At 44.1% G+C, this 23,452-nt stretch overlaps 1 protein-coding gene across 1 annotated transcript in view; it reads left to right on the top strand.

Annotated features, from left to right (window-relative positions):
- The first annotated feature begins 9,710 nt into the window (after positions 1-9,710).
- Positions 9,711-23,452, top strand: part of idh2 (isocitrate dehydrogenase (NADP(+)) 2) — a 33,408-nt gene continuing 19,666 nt past the window's right edge. The window contains exon 1 of the mRNA XM_061925236.2: positions 9,711-9,916. Coding sequence (XP_061781220.1) covers positions 9,805-9,916 — 112 coding nt within the window. The 5' untranslated portion in view covers positions 9,711-9,804. The remainder of the gene's footprint in view (positions 9,917-23,452) is intronic.

Below are 23,452 nucleotides of genomic sequence, written 5' to 3'. Positions count from 1 at the left end.
ACAAAATTCAAAGATTCCATCCATCCATCCATCTTCTTCCGCTTATCCGAGGTCGGGTCGCGGGGGCAGCAGCCTAAGCAGGGAAGCCCAGACTTCCCTCTCCCCAGCCACTTCGTCCAGCTCCTCCCGGGGGATCCCGAGGCGTTCCCAGGCCAGCCGGGAGACATAGTCTTCCCAACGTGTCCTGGGTCTTCCTCGTGGCCTCCTACCGGTCGGACATGCCCTAAACACCTCCTTAGGGAGGCGCTCGGGTGGCATCCTGACCAGATGCCCGAACCACCTCATCTGGCTCCTCTCGATGCGGAGGAGCAGCGGCTTTACTTTGAGCTCCCCCCGGATGACAGAGCTTCTCACCCTATCTCTAAGGGAGAGCCCCGCCACCCGGCGGAGGAAACTCATTTCGGCCGCTTGTACCCGTGATCTTGTCCTTTCGGTCATAACCCAAAGCTCATGACCATAGGTGAGGATGGGAACGTAGATCGACCGGTAAATTGAGAGCTTTGCCTTCCGGCTCAGCTCCTTCTTCACCACAACGGATCGATACAGCGTCCGCATTACTGAAGACGCCGCACCGATCCGCCTGTCGATCTCACGATCCACTCTTCCCTCACTCGTGAACAAGACTCCGAGGCACTTGAACTCCTCCACTTGGGGCAAGATCTCCTCCCCAACCCGGAGATGGCATTCCACCCTTTTCCGGGCGAGAACCATGGACTCGGACTTGGAGGTGCTGATTCTCATCCCAGTCGCTTCACACTCAGCTGCGAACCGATCCAGTGAGAGCTGAAGATCCTGGCCAGATGAAGCCATCAGGACCAAATCCTGCAGCCACCAAACCGGATCCCCTCAACGCCTTGACTGCGCCTAGAAATTCTGTCCATAAAAGTTATGAACAGAATCGGTGACAAAGGGCAGCCTTGGCGGAGTCCAACCCTCACCGGAAACGTGTCCGACTTACTGCCGGCAATGCGAACCAAGCTCTGACACTGATCATACAGGGAGCGGACCGCCACAATCAGACAGTCCGAAACCCCATACTCTCTGAGCACTCCCCACAGGACTTCCCGAGGGACACGGTCGAATGCCTTCTCCAAGTCCACAAAGCACATGTAGACTGGTTGGGCAAACTCCCATGCACCCTCAAGGACCCTGCCGAGAGTATAGAGCTGGTCCACAGTTCCACGACCAGGACGAAAACCACACTGTTCCTCCTGAATCCGAGGTTCGACTATCCGGCGTAGCCTCCTCTCCAGTACACCTGAATAGACCTTACCGGGAAGGCTGAGGAGTGTGATCCCACGATAGTTAGAACACACCCTCCGGTTCCCCTTTTTAAAGAGAGGAACCACCACCCCGGTCTGCCAATCCAGAGGTACTGCCCCCGATGTCCACGCGATGCTGCAGAGTCTCAGAGTTTCATTAATTTTATGGCTGAATCAAAAGAAATTCCATAAATTAGAAAACAAATGTTCAAGAAGAAGTGAATTCTTTGCGCCTATAACAATCTTGATACATATTGACGACGACCCGCCCTGCTATACTTCTGATTATCTCTGAGCATTTCGCCTGACCAATCAGAAAGAAGGGGCTGTCTAAGCATACCCGCCCCCAAAGTGCCAAAACGAAACATGCCAGCGCACAGACCGAGACGGCGCGCGCGCAAAAAGGCACCACACGCGCGCAAAAGGGTGTTGCGCGCGCGCACGAAGTGGAGAATCAGCGCGCGATAACAGTTTTTATGCGCTCGGATTTTTGGCACTAATGTGACGCCATAGCAGGCGGCAAACGTCACAGGTGCAGCAGAGGCAGCTTTACATTTAAAGAGAGGCAGGAAGAATCACTAAGCCTAGATCAGCAGCAGCACTCTGTTGACCTAAAATTGTGTTTTTGTACAATAATATATCTTTGATCATTTAGAAATCATCAGTCAGACCCGTACATGCCAAAAATTAAAAATAAGATTTTTTTGTTAATTGCTTTTGGGGGCCCCCTGGTGGCCGCGGGGCCCTAAGCAAGCGCTTAGTACGCTTATGCCTTGGGCCGGCTCTGTACAGTCGTGGAATTAGCATTTTATCATGCCTAATTTTGTTGTGATGCCCCGCTGGATGCAATAAACAATGTAACAAGGTTTTCCAAAATAAATCAAATCCAGTTATGGAAAAAAAAAATGCCATCATGGCACTGCCATATTTATTATTGACGTTAACAAAGTGCATTATTATTTTTAACATGCCTCAAAACAGCAGCTTGGAATTTGGGACATGCTCTCCCTGACAGAGCATGAGGAGGTTGGGGGTGGGGGGGGGTTGGGGTGGGGGAGGGGGGTAGCTGGGGGTGTGTATTGTAGCATCCCGGAATAGTTAGTGCTGCAAGGGGTACTGGGTATTTGTTCTGTTGTGTTTATGTTGTGTTACGGTGCGGATGTTCTCCCGAAATGTGTTTGTCATTCTTGTTTGGTGTGCGTTCACAGTGTGGCGCATATTTGTAACAGTGTTAAAGTTGTTTATACGGCCACCCTCGGTGTGACCTGTATGGCTGTTGACCAAGTATGCCTTGCATTCACTTGTGTGTGTGAAAAGCCGTAGATATTATGTGACTGGGCCGGCACGCAAAGGCAGTGACCTTTAGGTTTATTGGCGCTCTGTACGTCCGTGTACACAGCGGTGTTTTAAAAAGTCATACATTTTACTTTTTGAAACCGATACCGATAATTTTGATACCAATAATTTCCGATATTACATTTTAAAGCATTTATCGGCCGATAATATTGACAGTCCGATATTATCGGACATCTCTAGGTATTTATTAGGAGTGTGAATCTTTGAGCACAAAAATAATCCGCCGGTTACGATTCCTGGATTGACGAATCTGACAATTTGATTCAGAATCGATTCAGGATTCAACACGATGTTCAATTTAAGCTGATTTACGCATATGTATTATCCATCCGTCCATCCATCCATCTTCTTCCGCTTATTCGAGGTCGGGTCGCGGGGGCAGCAGCCTAAGCAGGGAAGCCCAGACTTCCCTCTCCCCAGCCACTTCGTCCAGCTCCTCCCTGGGGATCCCGAGGCGCTCCCAGGCCAGCCGGGAGACATAGTCTTCCCAACGTGTCCTGGGTCTTCCCCTTGGCCTCCTGCCGGTCGAACATGCCCTAAACACCTCCCAAGGGAGGCGTTCGGGTGTCATCCTGACCAGATGCCCGAACCACCTCATCTGGCTCCTCTCGATGTGGAGGAGCAGCGGCTTTACTTTGAGCTCCCCCCGGATGGCAGAGCTTCTCACCCTATCTCTAAGGGAGAGCCCCGCCACCCGGCGGAGGAAACTCATTTTGGCCGCTTGAACCCGTGATCTTGTCCTTTCGGTCATAACCCAAAGTTATTTGGTGTAGTAATTATAACGAGTGTGTGAATGTGAGTATGAATGTTGTCTGTCTATCCGTGTTGGCCCTGCGATGAGGTGGCGATTTGTCCAGGGTGTACCCCGCCTTCTGCTCGAATGCAGCTGGGATAGGCTCCAGACACCCCACCCCCCCCTCTGCGACCCCAAAAGGTACAAGCGGTACAAATTGATTTTCAAAACAGGTTATAGGTCAGAAAAGCTCATTCTGGTTGCATGAAAACGGCCTACAAACATTTATATATTTTCTTTGGTAACACTTTAGTATGGGGAACATATTCACCATTAATTAGTTGCTTATTAACATGCATATTAGTAACATATTGGCTCTTAATTAGCAGAGGTGTGGACTCGAGTCACATGACTTGGACTCGAGTCAGACTCGAGTCATGAATTTGATGACTTTAGACTCGACTTGACAAAATGTAAAAAGACTTGCAACTCGACTTAGACTTTAACATCAATGACTTGTGACTTCACTTGGACTTGAGCCTTTTGAATTGACATGACTTGACATGACTTGCTACTTTCCCCAAAACCCAAAGATGAAAAAGTTATTCGGGAGCGCTCCGTATTTTTCATTGTGTACTTGTCTATCAGCGTTGCGTGTGTCAGCTGGTGTGCTCTCAGTACAACAGCCAATCAAATTAGATCTACTTTGTTTTCATCACACAGCATTCATCCAATCAAATTGCAGGACAACCAACGAAGAAGACATGTCCAAACCACACGCCAGTGAACAAAAAATGATACCTAAAATAATTTTGTTTGGGTATAAAAATTACGAGGTGGTCAACACAAAACGGTTTGCAGTATGCAACACATGCGGTTCGAAAATTACTGATGGAGAGGCAACAACTTCCAACTTCGTCCGGCATTTGAAGTTGCACAAAGAACGGTAAGTTTTGAATGTAAGATAACGTTTATTGGCTAAGTAACGTGACTTTTATTTGCTGTGTAGTTAAATCAGTGGGGCTGTAAACTCACTGCTAACGTTATAACGTTATTGCAAACACGGGAATCTGTTGCAGTTCACTACCTTATTCATACTTTTTGTTCAGTGATTTTTTTTAAGCAGGGTTACGTAAGTCAATATATCACACGTAACGTTAGACGGCGGTCAGCAGCACCGCGTATTTTAGCCACCTAAAAAAAGACAAAAATAGTAAAATAAAGGTCAGTTAAAATGTATACTATATTATGAATATGTGTACCGTTTTAGCTAGCTTTCTGACATACTGTTGGTTGTTTACCTCAGTGGTCCCCAACCACCGGGCCGCGGCCCGGTACTGGTCCGTGGATCGATTGGTATCGGGCCGCACAAGAAATAATTTTTTTTTTCTTCTTCTTTTTTTAATTAAATCAACATAAAAAACACAAGATACACTTACAAGTAGTGCACCAACCCAAAACAACTCTCTCTCCCCTTTTGTTCTGGGCATTGAACATGAAGACTCTTCCTTCACTGTTCCGAGTGGCCATGAGAGTCTTGGCAGTGCCTGCCTCCAGTGCTCCAGTGGAGCGAGTTTTCAGCCATGGTGGCATCATACTACGCCCCCATCGTGCACAAATGACTGACAGACTCTTGGCTAATTTGGTCTTTTGCAAATGCAATGCAGCATAGGGCCCTGACATATAAAAAGTACAACTTTTTTGTTATGTTCACGTATATGTCATGTTTTTTCAATGTTAACACTTTTGTACAAATAAGTACATTTGCACTTTATTTTTCAATGTGTTTGTTCTGTAAAGGAATGAGTTAATGTTTAAAATGACTGGTTAATAGTGCTATTATAAAGTGCAATGTCAGCACAATTTTCTTTCCTGCAATTTAAAATGCACTTGTTTTAATAAATAAATACAGCGTTTGAAAAGCATACACAATCTGTGTTAATATATTAGTCTGTGGTTAAAAGGACTTGAAAGGACTCGAAACTCAAAATGCAGGACTTAGGACTTGACTTGAGACTTTCCAGTCTTGACTTTGGACTTGACTCGGGGCTTGCCTGTCTTGACTCGGGACTTGACTCGGACTTGAGGGCAAAGACTTGAGACTTACTTGTGACTTGCAAAACAATGACTTGGTCCCACCTCTGTTAATTAGTCATGATTAAGTACTTATTAATGCCTTATTCTGCATGGCCCTAACCCTAACCCTAACCCTTACCGAATTTACAATAAGTTCCCCTAGTGTCCAAATAACTCTTAATTAAGTCTTTGTTACTTAGAATATGTTCCCCATACTAAAGTATAGGCCACCTACTCAGTGGCCTAGTGGTTAGAGTGTCCGCCCTGAGATCGGTAGTTTGTGAATTCAAACCCCGGCCGAGTCACACCAAAAACTATAAAAATGGGACCCGTTACCTCCCTGCTTGGCACTCAGCATTAAGGGTTGGAATTGGAGGTTAAATCACCAAAAATGATTCCCTCACTGCTCCCCTCACCTCCCAGGGGGTGATCAAGGGTGATGGGTCGAATGCAGAGAATAATTTCACCACACCTCATCGGCGGTCACTCGAACGAGTATGACGATCCTCCTGGTAGGGGTGTATCCCTTTATGGAGGATGCCTGCGTGACTTTGTTTTAGGTGGGGAGACTGGTGCACAGACAGTCACCACACGATCCTTGACAGAATCGGGTCAGGGTCCAGTGGCATGGAGTCCAAGACGACTGGGGACCCTTTTCTGCTGCAGCCTTCTTCCGCCATCGCAGCCGTTGTGGTAGTTCTTAAATAACGGCTAGTTCTTAAATCTACCGTCTTCCACACCTAGTGTGTGTGACAATTATTGGTACTTTAACTTTTTAAAGTGTTACCTTTTCTTTCTTTTTTTTCTTCTTTTTTTTTTAATAAGAATCTAATCGGACGTGAATTGACTTTTTGCGCACTGTGTTATATAATTCACAAATAACATCTTTGCCCATACTTGCCAACCCTCCCGGATTTTCCGGGAGACTCCCGAAATTCAGCGCCTCTCCCGAAAACCTCCCGGGACAAATTTTCTCCCGAAAATCTGCCGAAATTCAGGCGGAGCTGGAGGCCACGCCCCATCCAGCTCCATGCAGACCTGAGTGACGTGTCGACAGCCTATTTTCACGTCCGCTTTCCCACAATATAAACAGCGTGCCTGCCCAATCACGTTTTAACTGTAGAATGATCGAGGGCGAGTTCTTGGTTTCTTATGTGGGTTTATTGTTAGGCAGTTTCATTAACGTCCTCCCAGCGCGGTAACAACACACAACAACAGCAGTCACATTTTCGTCTACCGTAAAGCAGTTCGTCTGCCGTAAACAGCAATGTTGTGACACTCTTAAACAGGACAATACTGCCATCTACTGGACATGCATATGTGACAATAACATCTAGGGCTTTTAGAGAGTGCAGTGCACAACTGCGCACACAACAAGGAGACGAAGCAGAAGAAAGAGGAAGATACAGCCGTGGCGACGCCGACGACGAGTAAGATGAAGAAATACGCTTGTAAGTTCCAAGCCGCAGCTGCGATTGGACCTGGATAGCCCGGGAAGAAGTAGTGGCCTACCAAGTGCTTGGCAGTGAAGATCTTCCTCAGGAAGCAAGGATTGACCAGTTTTGGGCCATGCTAGGGAGAGATGGAAGATTCCAGACTCTAGTGCATTTGATGAAAGCACTTTTGTCCCGACCCCGGACAGCCAGCACCCCATCCATGGCCACCGGATCTGTGTGTCTCCCCTTCCACAAGAGATAGGGGGGAGCAGAGGAGAAAAGAAAAGAAACGGCAGATCAACTGGTCTAAAAAAAGGGGGGCTATTCAAAGGCTAGAGTATACAAATGAGTTTTGAGATGGGACTTAAATGCTTCTACTGAGGTAGCATCTCTAACTGTTACCGGGAGGGCATTCCATAGTACTGGAGCCCCAATAGAAAACGCTCTACAGACCGCAGACTTTTTTTGGGCTCTGGGAATCACTAATAAGCCGGAGTTCTTTGAACGCAGATTTCTTGCCGGGACATATGGTACAATACAATCGGCAAGATAGGCTGGAGCTAGACCGTGTAGTTTTTTATACGTACCGGTAAGTAGTAAAACCTTAAAGTCGCATCTTAAGTGCACAGGAAGCCAGTGCAGGTGAGCCAGTATAGGCGTAATATGATCAAACTTTCTTGTTCTTGTCAAAAGTCTAGCAGCCGCATTTTGTACCAACTGTAATCTTTTAATGCTAGACATAGGGAGACCCGAAAATAATACGTTACAGTAATCATATATATATGAAATACTTGAGTATTTCTTATATATATATATATATATACAGGTAAAAGCCAGTAAATTAGAATATTTTGAAAAACTTGATTTATTTCAGTAATTGCATTCAAAAGGTGTAACTTGTACATTATATTTATTCATTGCACACAGACTGATGCATTCAAATGTTTATTTCATTTAATTTTGATGATTTGAAGTGGCAACAAATGAAAATCCAAAATTCCGTGTGTCACAAAATTAGAATATTACTTAAGGCTAATACAAAAAAGGGATTTTTAGAAATGTTGGCCAACTGAAAAGTATGAAAATGAAAAATATGAGCATGTACAATACTCAATACTTGGTTGGAGCTCCTTTTGCCTCAATTACTGCGTTAATGCGGCGTGGCATGGAGTCGATGAGTTTCTGGCACTGCTCAGGTGTTATGAGAGCCCAGGTTGCTCTGATAGTGGCCTTCAACTCTTCTTCGTTTTTGGGTCTGGCATTCTGCATCTTCCTTTTCACAATACCCCACAGATTTTCTATGGGGCTAAGGTCAGGGGAGTTGGCGGGCCAATTTAGAACAGAAATACCATGGTCCGTAAACCAGGCACGGGTAGATTTTGCGCTGTGTGCAGGCGCCAAGTCCTGTTGGAACTTGAAATCTCCATCTCCATAGAGCAGGTCAGCAGCAGGAAGCATGAAGTGCTCTAAAACTTGCTGGTAGACGGCTGCGTTGACCCTGGATCTCAGGAAACAGAGTGGACCGACACCAGCTGGACTGCTGCTGAGTGGTCCAAAGTCATGTTTTCTGACGAAAGCAAATTTTGCATTTCCTTTGGAAATCGAGGTCCCAGAGTCTGGAGGAAGACAGGAGAGGCACAGGATCCACGTTGCCTGAAGTCTAGTGTAAAGTTTCCACCATCAGTGATGGTTTGGGGTGCCATGTCATCTGCTGGTGTCGGTCCACTCTGTTTCTTGAGATCCAGGGTCAACGCAGCCGTCTACCAGCAAGTTTTAGAGCACTTCATGCTTCCTGCTGCTGACCTGCTCTATGGAGATGGAGATTTCAAGTTCCAACAGGACTTGGCGCCTGCACACAGCGCAAAATCTACCCGTGCCTGGTTTACGGACCATGGTATTTCTGTTCTAAATTGGCCCGCCAACTCCCCTGACCTTAGCCCCATAGAAAATCTGTGGGGTATTGTGAAAAGGAAGATGCAGAATGCCAGACCCAAAAACGCAGAAGAGTTGAAGGCCACTATCAGAGCAACCTGGGCTCTCATAACACCTGAGCAGTGCCAGAAACTCATCGACTCCATGCCACGCCGCATTAACGCAGTAATTGAGGCAAAAGGAGCTCCAACCAAGTATTGAGTATTGTACATGCTCATATTTTTCATTTTCATACTTTTCAGTTGGCCAACATTTCTAAAAATCCCTTTTTTGTATTAGCCTTACACAATATTCTAATTTTGTGACACACGGAATTTTGGATTTTCATTTGTTGCCACTTCAAATCATCAAAATTAAATGAAATAAACATTTGAATGCATCAGTCTGTGTGCAATGAATAAATATAATGTACAAGTTACACCTTTTGAATGCAATTACTGAAATAAATCAAGTTTTTCAAAATATTCTAATTTACTGGCTTTTACCTGTATATGAAATACTTGACTTGGTGAATTATAGCTGTAAATATACTCCTCCCCTCTTAACCACGCCCCCGCCCTCAACCGTGCCCCCCCCCCCCCGCCCTCCCGAAATCGGAGGTCTCAAAGTTGGCAAGTATGTCTTTGCCTAAAATTGATGTTCTGTTTTATTCTGATAATAATTAGGACCATGAAGGCAAAGTAATAATAAATAATTATGACCATAAAGGCAAAGTCACAATATCAATCACATATCTTGGAAATGTATATCGCGGTCACCTCTTAGGCCGATATCATGACACACGTGTATCTAATGGGGTGTCCTTATTTGCTCCTGTCCCTTTTCCCTGGTTGGGTGCGTTTGACGTAGAATTTGGCGCGTCTCGCCGGGGAGGAGGGACGGGGGGCGGCGCTACAGCTGACTATATTGCAGTGCGGCTCCGTGCGCCTTCTCTCCTCTCTCATCTCCCCTCTCTCTCTCTCTCTCTCTCGTGTTTAAGCTGCTAAAGTGATCGGGGCCCCGGGGAGACATGGCAGGATATCTGAAAGTCCTCTCCTCTCTGTCGAGGTCTGCTGCAGCGTTGCCCAGGAACCCGGCGGTGCTCGCCCCGGCGGCTGCTCAGTGCCAGACACAAAGAAACTGTGAGTGGACGGTGGAAGCCGGTTTAGCAATGCTAAGCTAACGTGTATGAGTGAAGAATGTAGCAGCCGTTAGACGCCGGTGGCGACTTGCGAGCATGCTAACCTCTCCAGCTAGTCGCTAGCTTTATATTATAAGTCTCCACTTTTTGTTATTTGACCTTTTTTTTTTTTTTTTTTGTCATCGAGTTGACGCATACGTATTTTATTTTCGACTAGCTGTCGACGCCGATAAACGAGGGCTAAGAATAGAAAGCGAGGGGAGGCGTCTTTTGTCCGAGGTTAAAACACGAATGGCGACATCAGTCCCATTGATTGTACCCCTTTTGTTGGCGTTGATTAGTGGGTCCATCATACGTCTTTGTTCATGTCGACGAGAAAAGGCATTGTCGTTAAAAACTAGTCCAACCCGAATAAAAACTGACGAAGGCTTATTTGACGGTCATCTTTTTATAGCTACTTACAGGAAAGTTTCCTCTCCAAGGTCAGACTGCGGCGGACAGAAATGGCCGCCGGTGTCCTAGAAAGTGTTTTTATTATTTTAATACACACTTGGGACGTCAATTCCTCTGATTTCAGCTCGAATGATAACACATTTTGTATTTTTCGTAGCTATTTGGTGCCAAATGATTGGTTTTATAATTCCTCAGTCACGTGATATCTGCATTGCAAGGCAACCAAGATGCATTCAATGCAATCGGACTTTCAAATGCTCGGGTTCCCCTAAAGTTAAAGGGGTGGGTATCAGCTGACAGAAGGCCTGTGCAGTAGGTGAATAATGTCGAAGTAGTAGTGGACCAGCCAGTGTATCCATCCATCCATTTTCTACCGCTTGTCCTTTTTGGGGTCGCTGGAGCCTATCCCGGCTGCATTCGGGTGGTAGGCGGGGTACAGCTGTTGAAAACAAGTCGCCACCTCATCACAGGGCCTGCCAGTGTATCTCTTTTTGTAAATGCAACGCTCTCCTACATGTGCCATCTTTGTGCAGCATTATATTGTATTTCTATAGCCTACCACTAATATATTGGATTGTATACAAACTGCTGTCTATGTGTGTTAAAGGTTAACCAGAAAGGACAAGCAAAGGTGACCTTTTCTTACTCAGGCTTCAGCTCAAGCATGTTGGCGCTGACAGGTGTTGAAATGCCGGCATCGCTGAACAGCGACTGCTACCGTCTTGCCTACGAGTCGGCCTTTCCTCCAATTTTAAACCTGCAAAAGATGGCAAGCAGGCCCGCACGACTTTGTTTTGCTCGCCCTTCAGAGCCTGCTGTGTTGATACATCCACAGTTACGTAACACACTCAGCCCCTCCACCCTCCCACCTCCCAGTTTCTCTCTGCATAGGGATGGAAGAGTCCCACGTGTGGCGGATTTAGGTTAGTCGAGACCAGGAGGGGTTTAATGTCTTATCCGTGATGCACCGCGCCACACATGTTAGTGTACATTAGGGGTGCTCAAACTTTTTCCGCTGGGGGCCACAGATTGGCAAGTTAAAGGATGCAGGGGTCATTTTGCTAGTTTTTACCTTCAAAACCAGTAAAATGTAGATTTGTTTCCACTAAAAGAAATACAACCATGCAATTTCGATAAAAATTTCATGTGAATGTTGACGCGCCAAAGCTGAACTGAAAGGTAAACAGTCCACATGCTGGCCAGCTAGAGTAAAGTATCAAGTAACAAAAGCAAAATGGATTAAAAATCAATCAATCAATCAATCAATGTTTATTTATATAGCCCTAAATCACAAGTGTCTCAAAGGGCTGCACAAGCCACAACGACATCCTCGGTATAGCCCACATAAGGTCAAGGAAAAACTCACCCCAGTGGGACGTCGATGTGAATGACTATGAGAAACCTTGGAGAGGACCGCATATGTGGGTAACCCCCCCCTCTAGGGAGACCGAATGCAATGGATGTCGAGTGGGTCTAACATAATATTGTGAGAGTCCAGTCCATAGTGGATCCAGCATAACAGTAAGAGTCCAGTCCACAGTGGGGTCAGCAGGAAACCATCCCGAGCGGAGACGGGTCAGCAGCGCAGAGATGTTCCCAACCGATATACAGGCGAGCGGTCCACCCCGGGTCCCGACCCCGGACAGCCAGCACCCCATCCATGGCCACCGGATCTGTGTGTCTTCCCCTCCACAAGGTATAGGGGGGAGCAGAGGAGAAAAGAAAAGAAACGGCAGATCAACTGGTCTAAAAAAGGGGGGCTATTCAAAGGCTAGAGTATACAAATGAGTTTTGAGATGGGACTTAAATGTTTCTACTGAGGTAGCATCTCTAACTGTTACCGGGAGGGCATCCCATAGTACTGGAGCCCGAATAGAAAACGCTCTATAGCCCGCAGACTTTTTTTGGGCTCTGGGAATCACTAATAAGCCGGAGTTCTTTGAACGCAGATTTCTTGCCGGGACATATGGTACAATACAATCGGTAAGATAGGCTGGAGCTAGACCGTGTAGTATTTTATACGTAAGTAGTAAAACCTTAAAGTCGCATCTTAAGTGCACAGGAAGCCAGTGCAGGTGAGCCAGTATAGGCGTAATATGATCAAACTTTCTTGTTCTTGTCAAAAGTCTAGCAGCCGCATTTTGTACCAACTGTAATCTTTTAATGCTAGACATAGGGAGACCCGAAAATAATACGTTACAGTAGTCGAGACGAGACGTAACGAACGCATGAATAATGATCTCAGCGTCGCTAGTGGATAAAATAGAACGAATTTTAGCGATATTACGGAGATGAAAGAAGGCCGTTTTAGTAACACTCTTAATGTGTGACTCAAAGGAGAGAGTTGGGTCGAAGATAATACCCAGATTCTTTACTGAGTCGCTTTGTGTAATTGTTTGGTTGTCAAATGTTAAGGTGGTATTATCAAATAAATGTCGGTGTTTAGCAGGACCGATAATCAGCATTTCCGTTTTCTTAGTGTTGAGTTGCAAGAAGTTAGCGGACATCCATTGTTTAATTTCATTAAGACACGCCTCCAGCTGACTACAATCCGGCGTGTTGGTCAGCTTTAGGGGCATGTAGAGTTGGGTGTCATCAGCATAACAATGAAAGCTAACACCGTATTTGCGTATGATGTCGCCTAGCGGCAGCATGTAAATACTAAAGAGTGCAGGGCCAAGAACCGAACCTTGGGGGACTCCGCACGTTACCTTAACATAGTCCGAGGTCACATTGTTATGGGAGACGCACTGCATCCTGTCAGTAAGATAAGAGTTAAACCACGACAAGGCTAAGTCTGACATACCAATACGTGTTTTGATACGCTCTAATAAAATATTATGATCGACGGTATCGAAAGCAGCGCTAAGATCAAGAAGCAGCAACATAGATGACGCATCAGAATCCATCGTTAGCAGTAGATCATTAGTCATTTTTGTGAGGGCTGTCTCCGTAGAGTGATTTGCCCTGAAACCGGATTGAAAAGGTTCACAGAGATTGTTAGACACTAAGTGTTCATTTAGCTGCTGTGCGACAATTTTTTCGAGGATTTTCGAGATAAACGGAAGGTGGGACACCGGCCGGTAGTTTACCATGAGGTCAGGATCGAGGTTAGGTCTTTTGAGCAAAGGATGAATAACCGCTTTTTTGAATGCTAGTGGAACAGTGCCAGAGGAAAGTGATAAGTTTATAATATTTAGCACTGATGGACCTAATAATACAAAAAGCTCCTTAATAAGTTTCCCAGGAAATGGGTCAAGTAAACATGTTGTTTGTTTTGTCCCCTTAACACATCTTAACAATTCCTCTAATGTTATTTCATCAAAGAGAGAGAAACTGATGAATTAATTGTAAACCACACAGCGATGGGTTTTACACAAACAGCTATGTAACACAACCAACATTTAAGACACAATTTCCAATTAAAAAGCACAGCAAATAAAAGTTTTACAGTCGAGAAATTAAAATAAGTAATTGTAGATGGTTTCTTTTGTCCCATGATCTGTTGTCATTTGTTCCAACTGCTCATAAAATCGACACTTAACACTTCATGCTGTGAGGTCATTTTTGGTACTGCTGTCCGCTGACGTGTGTGTCTCACCTTAGCGGCATGAGAACTGAGCAGCGGCTGTTTGGACAGGTGTTCCCATGGCTTCAAGAGGGTCAAATGTGAACCAGCAGGAGTCTTTTCAATCACTTGATCCTGTTGTGCGTCTTCTCTTGTACGTTTTGTAATTGGCCATGTTGAACTTTCACACACTAAGCAGGAATGTTAGCTACTCAATGTAGAGTAGGTGTAAAAACACTAGCGTCAAAAATTCACCTGATGAACAAACTAAGACCAGGCTAATATTGAAACATTTAACATGTGAGAGAGAACACATGCGCACAGGTCACAACACTTTCCCCTAACAAGATTACTTAGATAAGGTTATCGTTTCACTTGCGTCCGGGGGATTTATTAGTGTGTCTGCTGGCAGGATTATGGATAAACTACCTGGTTCAGTTTGATTTGTAAGAGCTGAGTAAAGCTTTAGACGTTTGTAGTTCACCACAGGTGCACTGAATGGCGTTTTCTGCTTTGCATAATTGGTTATAAAGCAAAACTTTGTTACTGTGTGAATGGGTAAAACTGATCCTTTTGGTTTTTCATAAGAAATATGACACATTACATGGTTTTTAAAGCTTGTTTAATAACAGAACATGACGTTATTGAATTGGGAGTGTTGTAGGTTTTATTTTGTGCGGCAGAAAATGCTTGTAGGACCGTATAGAATTATTTCTACCCAAATTGTTTGTTTTTTACCTTTCACTTATTTTACCATGATAGTGTGTGTGCCTTTTGTGTGATGGATAAAATGTTTGCTAATTAAATACAAAAATGCTTACATTTATTGATGCAACACATTATTGGAAGTGCTTAAGATTGCCTTTGTGGTTTATGGCTAGATAACCAGCGTTGATCGCACTCAGATTATTTTTGTTGTAAGTAGTAACATAATGTGTTTATTCTTTAAAAAGTAATAAGTTAACCGTTACTATGTCAAAGCAATTATTTCATTTTGTTAATAAAACTACTTTTCAGCTACCCAGCCGCTATACTACAGTACCTTAGTCCGCACAGGCTATGGATAGGAACAATTTTAAAACGGAGTTGTACCGTATTTTCCGCACTATAAGGCGCACCGGATTATTAGCCGCACCTTCAATGAATTACATATTTCATAACTTTGTCCACCAATAAGCCGCCCCGGATTATAAGCCGCGCCTACGCTGCGCTAAAGGGAATGTCAAAAAAACAGTCAGATAGTTCAGTCAAACTTTAATAATATATTGAAAACCAGCGTTCTAACAACTCTGTCCCAAAATGTACGCAAATGTGCAATCACAAACATAGTAAAATTCAAAATGGTGTAGAGCAATAGCAACATAATGTTGCTCGAACGTTAATGTCACAACACACAAAATAAACATAGCGCTCACCTTCTGAAGTTATTCTTCATTCGTAAATCCTTCGAATTCTTCGTCTTCGGTGTCCGAATTGAAAAGTTGCGCAAGCGTGGGATCCAAAAATGGCCGGCTTTGTCTCGTCGAAGTCATCGGATTCAGTGTCGCTGTTGTTGTGCAGCAGTTCTGTGAATCCTGCCTTCCGGAAAGCTCGGACCACAGTTGTGACCGAAATATCTGCCCAGGCATTTACGATCCACTGGCAAATGTTGGCGTATGTCGTCCGGCGCTGTCTGCCCGTCTTAGTGAAGGTGTGTTCGCCTTCGGAGCTGTGTGGAAAAAAGCCACCCGGCCTCTTCGCGTAAACTTCCCTTAACCACTCGCTCATCTTTTCTTCATCCATCCATCCCTTCGAGTTAGCTTTTATGATGACGCCGGCTGGAAAGGTCTCTTTTGGCAAGGTCTTCCTTTTGAATATCACCATGGGTGGAAGTTAGCATGGCAAGCTAGAACCACAGTGAAGGATGACTTCTCATTCCCTGTGGTGCGAATATTCACCGTACGTGCTCCCGTTCCACAGTGCGGTTCACAGGAATATCAGTTGCTGTGAAATACGGTAGTAATCCGTGTGCGGATGGAGAGATTGCGTCTTTTTATGAACCGGATCGCTTAGTAGGAGCCATTTTGTGGTCTTTACAGATGTAAACAGGAAATGAAACGTACGGTGATATCCGCGCGTTTTTTCTTCTTCTTCCCGGGGCGGGTGGTTGCTTACAGTAGAAGAAGAAGCGCTTCCTGTTCTATGGGGGCGGGTGCTTTCCTTGGCGGTTGCTTGCGTAGAAGAAGAAGCGCTTCCTGTTCTACCGGGAAAAAAGATGGCGGCTGTTTACCGAAGTTGCGAGATCGAAACTTTATGAAAATGAATCGTAATAAAGCGCACCGGGTTATAAGGCGCACTGTCAGCTTTTGAGAAAAATTGTGGTTTTTAGGTGCGCCTTATAGTGCGGAAAATACGGTAGTTAAATATTTGACACACCGAGCAAGCAGCAGAGAGGAGCTATCATTAGCTTCTGTTCTAAGTCGCTATCACAATTGAACATCATGAACAGATTAGATTAATGATAAAGTCACTACGATAAGAGATATATGTTCTCAAGCAAATTGGTGTGTGTGTAAATAAAGCTGTAGTCAAAAGCCAAATGCAGTCGCTGACCAAAGCATTGTATCACTCGCAAGTCGACAAGTCGGCAGTGCGCGCCATATTTCTTTAAGGTTTGATGGATAGGCTCCAGCACCCCCCGCGACCCCGAAAGGGACAAGCGGTAGAAAATGGATGGCTGGATGAGGCACAGCGTGTCAGAGAGGAGCCTCCATAAACACCCAAGTGGCGGGGTTAGCTAAAGAAGACGCCCTGTGCTTCGCCCATCAGGCACGGAGAAGTGCAAACTGTCGTAAAAAAGGCACATCAGATGGTATTGTCTCAAATATATACCGCTTTCTAAAATATACCGGTATTCTACTTAATACTGGTATATCGCTCAGCCCTAGTACAGTGTGCTTATTTAAGGTACGTTTTTGAAACCCTTATTTGGTTAGCGCAGTCAGACTGGATTTTGCGCACAGCACGGTTGTTGTGAAGGCTGGAAGTGTGCTACTGTTCTTGACGGCGTGGCGTCTGTTTGAGTAAAAAAGACTTGAGGCTGTGTTGAAACTTAAATTGCCTTTTAAGTTACGGCTCCCGTCCTGTTAGTACATTATGCTTGTTTATGGGTTGTCCTGGCCAGCATTATTAGCTCTGTAGTTTGTTTGCAGACTTAGTCGGTGTTTCAAGTGACTACTTTGCCACTGTTTAATTTTGTAGCAACTGTTGTGTATTTCAGGGATTAATGAATGGTCTGGGACACATAATTTCTCCAGACAAACCTTCCCTCTCCTCATGACAGCGATTCTGTGATTCAGTCCGCTATTCTATTAACACAGAAATCATAGAGCCCTATACTTGTGAGTGCACCTTCTAAAACCTCGCTGTTGCTAAGCAGATGTCTACCATGGCACAGTCAAGTCAGCTGTGGTATGAGGTGTATGGAATTGAAATGACTACCGAAAATTCTGGACTATAAGCCGCTACTTTTTTTCTACACTTTGAACCCATTTGTCTTTTTCTTCGCTGGGGCCATAAAGATTTATTTTTTTTAAACAAGAAAATACAATGAGGTGTTTTATTGTTTGTGATGTGGTGCCATCTTTTGGACGAGTTCGCTCACTGCAGGTGCTGCAAAGTCCTTCTACTAGTACTTTTTATTTTTCAACCGGAGCACCGTTCGGTCTTGTAGCCGCCAAAGCAGTTCTACTTATATGGATTCCAAATTCATCATTCCAAGCAACGTTTAAGTTTTACAGTATAACTAAATCTGTTTATAATTACTAAACCTCCCGGTATGATGTCTGTGGGAGTGTTTTCATGCATATGATGCTAGTGTTGAATATGCTAACATGTTTACAAGTGTCTGTGTTAGTATTGTTAACTTACAACGGCATTATTTTTGTATTGTTTCAGTTTTACAAATTCCAAACTAAACTCATCAAAACGTCACCGTTGAGTTATTGAGTCTGTTTAGCTGATTGGAGAGCTAGCTTCTGCAGCTCGTGGGTTCATGATGATGGCTTCTGTTTTGTTTGATCAGCTATTCTACTGCTGTTTTACAAACACTGTTTTGGAAACAATTAAGGTATGCAAATAAACATTTAATCTATGTGTAAATAACTCATTTAAAAAAGTTAAAGTACCAATGATTGTCACAAACACACTAAGTGTGGTGAAATTTGTCCTCTGCATTTGACCCATCCCCTTGTTCACCCCCTGGGAGGTGAGGGGAGCAGTGGGCAGCAGTGGTGCTACGCCCGGCAATCATTTTTGGTGATTTAACCCCCAATTCCAACCCTTGATGCTGAGTGCCAAGCAAGGAGGTAATGGGTCCCATTTTTATAGTCTTTGGTATGACTCGGCCGGGGTTTGAACTCACCATTCACAATGTTTATATCTGCGGTTTATAATCTGGTGCGGCTAATATATGGACACATATTTTTTCCCTGTAATTTAGTGGGTGAGGCTAATATTCTGTAATTGGGGATTTTTATATAGGGCTTTCATTCCGTCATCATTCACACATTAGTAGTGCTAAGCATGATGATGCGTTTGTGAGCAAAGGCAAACACACGAAATCTAAAGAGACTTAAAATCTTTCGGTGGCAGTCCAAGTTTAATAGTGACAGGCCGCCTCAAACAAAAGTTTAGTAAAACAATTCTGCAAGTAGTCTTTTTGACAAGTAATCAGAAGTGCAGGCAAAAGTAGTGCGAGGCAACTTTAGCTCGGTTTTCTTGTTTATGGTAGAAGATGTAGTAGTGTGCACCAGCAGCATGGAAGTGCTGCATCAAGCAAATTATTTACTTCCAAATGTCATGTTTTATATATTTGTCGGCTGAAAGTCAAAGGAAATCATAAAGGATGTTATTTATCTCTCTCGCACTGCAGGGTTTTTTTCCCGTTCTGCGTGAACATCAGTTACCGTATTTTCCGCACCATAAGGCGCCCTGGGTTAAAAGCCGCGCCTTCAATGAACGGCATATTTCAAAACTTTGTCCACCTATAAGCCGCCCGGTGTTGTAAGCCGCATCTAACTGCGCTAAAGGAATGTCAAAAAAACAGTCAGATAGGTCAGTCAAACTTTAATAATATATTAAAAACCAGCGTTCTAACAACTCTGTTCACTCCCAAAATGTACGCAAATGTGCAATCACAAACATAGTAAAATTCAAAATAGTGCAGAGCAATAGCAACATAATGTTGCTCGAACGTTAATGTCACAACACACAAAATAAACATAACGCTCACTTTCTGAAGTTATTCTTCATTCATAAATCCCTCGAATTCTTCTCTTTCGGTGTCCTAATTGAAAAGTTGGGCGAATGTGGGATCCAAAATGTCGTCTGGCGCTGTCTCCGTCTCCCTGTCTTGGTGAACGTCGCGTGTGTTCGCCTTCTGTCATCCACTGTTCCCACGCAGTTAGCAGTCTAGCTTCGAATGCCCTGTTGACACCAATATCTAGCGGCTGGAGGTCTTTTGTCAATCCACCCGGAATGACGGCGAGTATTGAATTAAGCGCGTAAGCGTGTCTCTTAATGTGATGTTATGAGCTAGCAAATATAACAACTACACTACCCAGCATGCAACGATAGTGACGAGCATGCGCGGTAGCCCTGAGAAGCGTTGTTGTATGCTGGCAGTTAGAATGTGGTTATGAGCACGCTGTGAGTAAACGTTGAGAACTCAGTTAACACGCCTCGTCTGCATTATTTATAATTAGACAGACAACACACTTAATAGGAGCCATTTTGGGGTCTTTACATAAACACACAAATAGAAATGAAACGTCACATATCCCAGCATGCACCGCGCGCTTCTTCGTCATCCACTGTTCCCACGCATTTAGCAGTCTAGCTTCGAATGCCCTGTTGACACCAATATGTAGCGGCTGGAGGTCTTTTGTCAATCCACCCGGAATGACGGCGAGTATTGAATTAAGCGCGTAAGCGTGTCTCTTAATGTGATGTTATGAGCTAGCAAATATAACAACTACACTACCCAGCATGCAACGATAGTGACGAGCATGCGCGGTAGCCCTGAGAAGCGTTGTTGTATGCTGGCAGTTAGAATGTGGTTATGAGCACGCTGTGAGTAAACGTTGAGAACTCAGTTAACACGCCTCGTCTGCATTATTTATAATTAGACAGACAACACACTTAATAGGAGCCATTTTGGGGTCTTTACATAAACACACAAATGGAAATGAAACGTCACATATCCCAGCATGCACAGCGCTTCTTCTACGGGGAAAAAAGATGGCGGCTGTTTACCGAAGTTGCGAGACCGATACTTTATGAAAATGAATCTTAATATTTATCCATATATAAAGCGCACCGGGTTATAAGGCGCACTGTCAGCTTTTGAGAAAATTTGTGGTTTTTAGGTGCGCCTTATAGTGCGGAAAATACGGTACACAGAATAGGATGAATTTCACCAGGCAATTTTCCACCTTGTGTTGAGGTTTTTTTATTGTAAGTAGTGCTGTGAACAAGATTAGCGTTTTGAATCAAACTATTGACACATTAAAGTTTGGAATATTTAAGATTAATCACAGTAAATTTCTTACTGCCATAATTTTAATTGGGGAAAAAAAGACCCTAATATTTGGACACAAATGCAATTTCATTGTCAGAAAGTTACATATGAACATTTTGTAATGTTTTACTTGAATGCAAGGTCATTTATTTGGTAACAGGATTATTAATAGTCCTGTCAGTGTTTATTTTGAAGCAAAATCTTCTAGTCTGAGTCTCTTTACTCATCGTACAACCACCCGCGCTGCGCTGTCTTTCAGGTAACCATCCCTGGTTGAGGTAAAGAGGCATTTGCCGTCAAGTTATGATTAAATGCGCTTTTGTGATTAATCACATGCGTTAACGTTGGCAGCCCTAATTCTAATTTAGAAAGGCGGTGCCTGAGATAAAGACAAATAACTTGCAGGTTATTTTAATAGTGCAAATACGGTCATATACCGTATTTTCCGCACTATAAGGCGCACCGGATTATTAGCCGCACCTTCAATGAATGGCATATTTCATAACTTTGTCCACCAATAAGCCGCCCCGGACTATAAGCCGCGCCTACGCTGCGCTAAAGGGAATGTCAAAAAAACAGTCAGATAGGTCAGTCAAACTTTAATAATATATTAAAAACCAGCGTTCTAACAACTCTGTTCACTCCCAAAATGTACGCAAATGTGCAATAATAAACATAGTAAAATTCAAAATAGTGCAGAGCAATAGCAACATAATGTTGCTCGAACGTTAATGTCACAACACACAAAATAAACATAGCGCTCACCTTCTGAAGTTATTCTTCATTCGTAAATCCTTCGTCTTCGGTGTCCGAAGTGAAAAGTTGGGCAAATTTACGATCCACTGGCAGATGTTGACGTCGTCTGGCGCTGCCTCCTCGTCTTAGTGAAGGTGTGTTCGCCTTCTGTCATCCATTGTTCCCACGCAGTTAGCAGTCTAGCTTCGAATGCCCTGTTGACACCAATATCTAGCGGCTGGAGGTCTTTTGTCAATCCACCCGGAATGACGGCGAGTATTGAATTAAGCGCGTAAGCGTGTCTCTCAATGTGCTGTTATGAGCTAGCAAATATAACAACTACACTACCCAGCATGCAACGATAGTTACGAGCATGCGCGGTAGCCCTGAGAAGCGTTGTTGTATGCTGGGAGTTAGAATGTGGTTATGAGCACGCCGCGAGTAAACGTTGAGAACTCAGTTAACACGCCTCGTCTGCATTATTTATAATTAGACAGACAACACACTTAATAGGAGCCATTTTGGGGTCTTTACATAAACACACAAATGGAAATGAAACGTCACATATCCCAGCATGCACCGCGCGCTTCTTCGTCGTCCACTGTTCCCACGCAGTTAGCAGTCTAGCTTCGAATGCCCTGTTGACACCAATATCTAGCGGCTGGAGGTCTTTTGTCAATCCACCCGGAATGACGGCGAGTATTGAATTAAGCGCGTAAGCGTGTCTCTCAATGTGCTGTTATGAGCTAGCAAATATAACAACTACACTACCCAGCATGCAACGATAGTTACAAGCATGCGCGGTAGCCCTGAGAAGCGTTGTTGTATGCTGGGAGTTAGAATGTGGTTATGAGCACGCTGCGAGTAAACGTTGAGAACTCAGTTAACACGCCTCGTCTGCATTATTTATAATTAGACAGACAACACACTTAATAGGAGCCATTTTGGGGTCTTTACATAAACACACAAATGGAAATGAAACGTCACATATCCCAGCATGCACCGCGCGCTTCTTCTACGGGGAAAAAAGATGGCGGCTGTTTACCGTAGTTGCGAGACCTAAACTTTATGAAAATGAATCTTAATATTTATCCATATATAAAGCGCACCGGGTTATAAGGCGCACTGTCAGCTTTTGAGAAAATTTGTGGTTTTTAGGTGCGCCTTATAGTGCGGAAAATACGGTAACTGGATATGTCTGGCCAAGAGTCGCTTTACAGCTCGGACTCTATGACTCAATCCCATGCTTATTGATTCAATTACTTAACATCAGAACATAATCAGATAAGCTGATTTGTCTCAGGATAAGAAGTCATCAGCTAAAAAAAAAGAGATCTTTTTTGGCCATTCAATGCAAATGCTGGGGTTCATGGGAACAGTAGAACAATCTTTTGCTTTGACGTCGTTAAAGTTAGGGTGAAAGACACTGTATTAAAATGCAGCAATTAGCCTACATGTGTATACACATTCTAACAGCATATGATGTGACCTAAGTTGTGTCTTTTATATTGTACCGTATTTTCCGCACTATAAGGCGCACCGGATTATTAGCCGCACCTTCAATGAATGGCATATTTCATAACTTTGTCCACCAATAAGCCGCCCCGGACTATAAGCCGCGCCTACGCTGCGCTAAAGGGAATGTCAAAAAAACAGTCAGATAGGTCAGTCAAACTTTAATAATATATTAAAAACCAGCGTTCTAACAACTCTGTTCACTCCCAAAATGTACGCAAATGTGCAATCACAAACATAGTAAAATTCAAAATAGTGCAGAGCAATAGCAACATAATGTTGCTCGAACGTTAATGTCACAACACACAAAATAAACATAGCGCTCACTTTCTGAAGTTATTCTTCATTCGTAAATCCTTCGTCTTCGGTGTCCGAAGTGAAAAGTTGGGCAAATGTGAGATCCAAAATGGCCGGCTCCGTCTCGTCGAAGTAATCGGAGTCAGTGTCACTGTTATCCAGCAGTTCTGTGAATCCTGCCTTCCGGAAAGCTCGGACCACAGTTGTGACCGAAATATCTGCCCAGGCATTTACGATCCACTGGCAGATGTTGGCGTCGTCTGGCGCTGCCTCCCTGTCTTAGTGAAGGTGTGTTCGCCTTCTGTCATCCATTGTTCCCACGCAGTTAGCAGTCTAGCTTCGAATGCCCTGTTGACACCAATATCTAGCGGCTGGAGGTCTTTTGTCAATCCACCCGGAATGACGGCGAG

This window comes from Nerophis lumbriciformis, linkage group LG29 (genome assembly GCF_033978685.3).
Source record: "Nerophis lumbriciformis linkage group LG29, RoL_Nlum_v2.1, whole genome shotgun sequence".
NCBI lineage: Eukaryota > Metazoa > Chordata > Actinopteri > Syngnathiformes > Syngnathidae > Nerophis > Nerophis lumbriciformis.
This window is presented reverse-complemented; position numbering and strand designations above follow the sequence as displayed.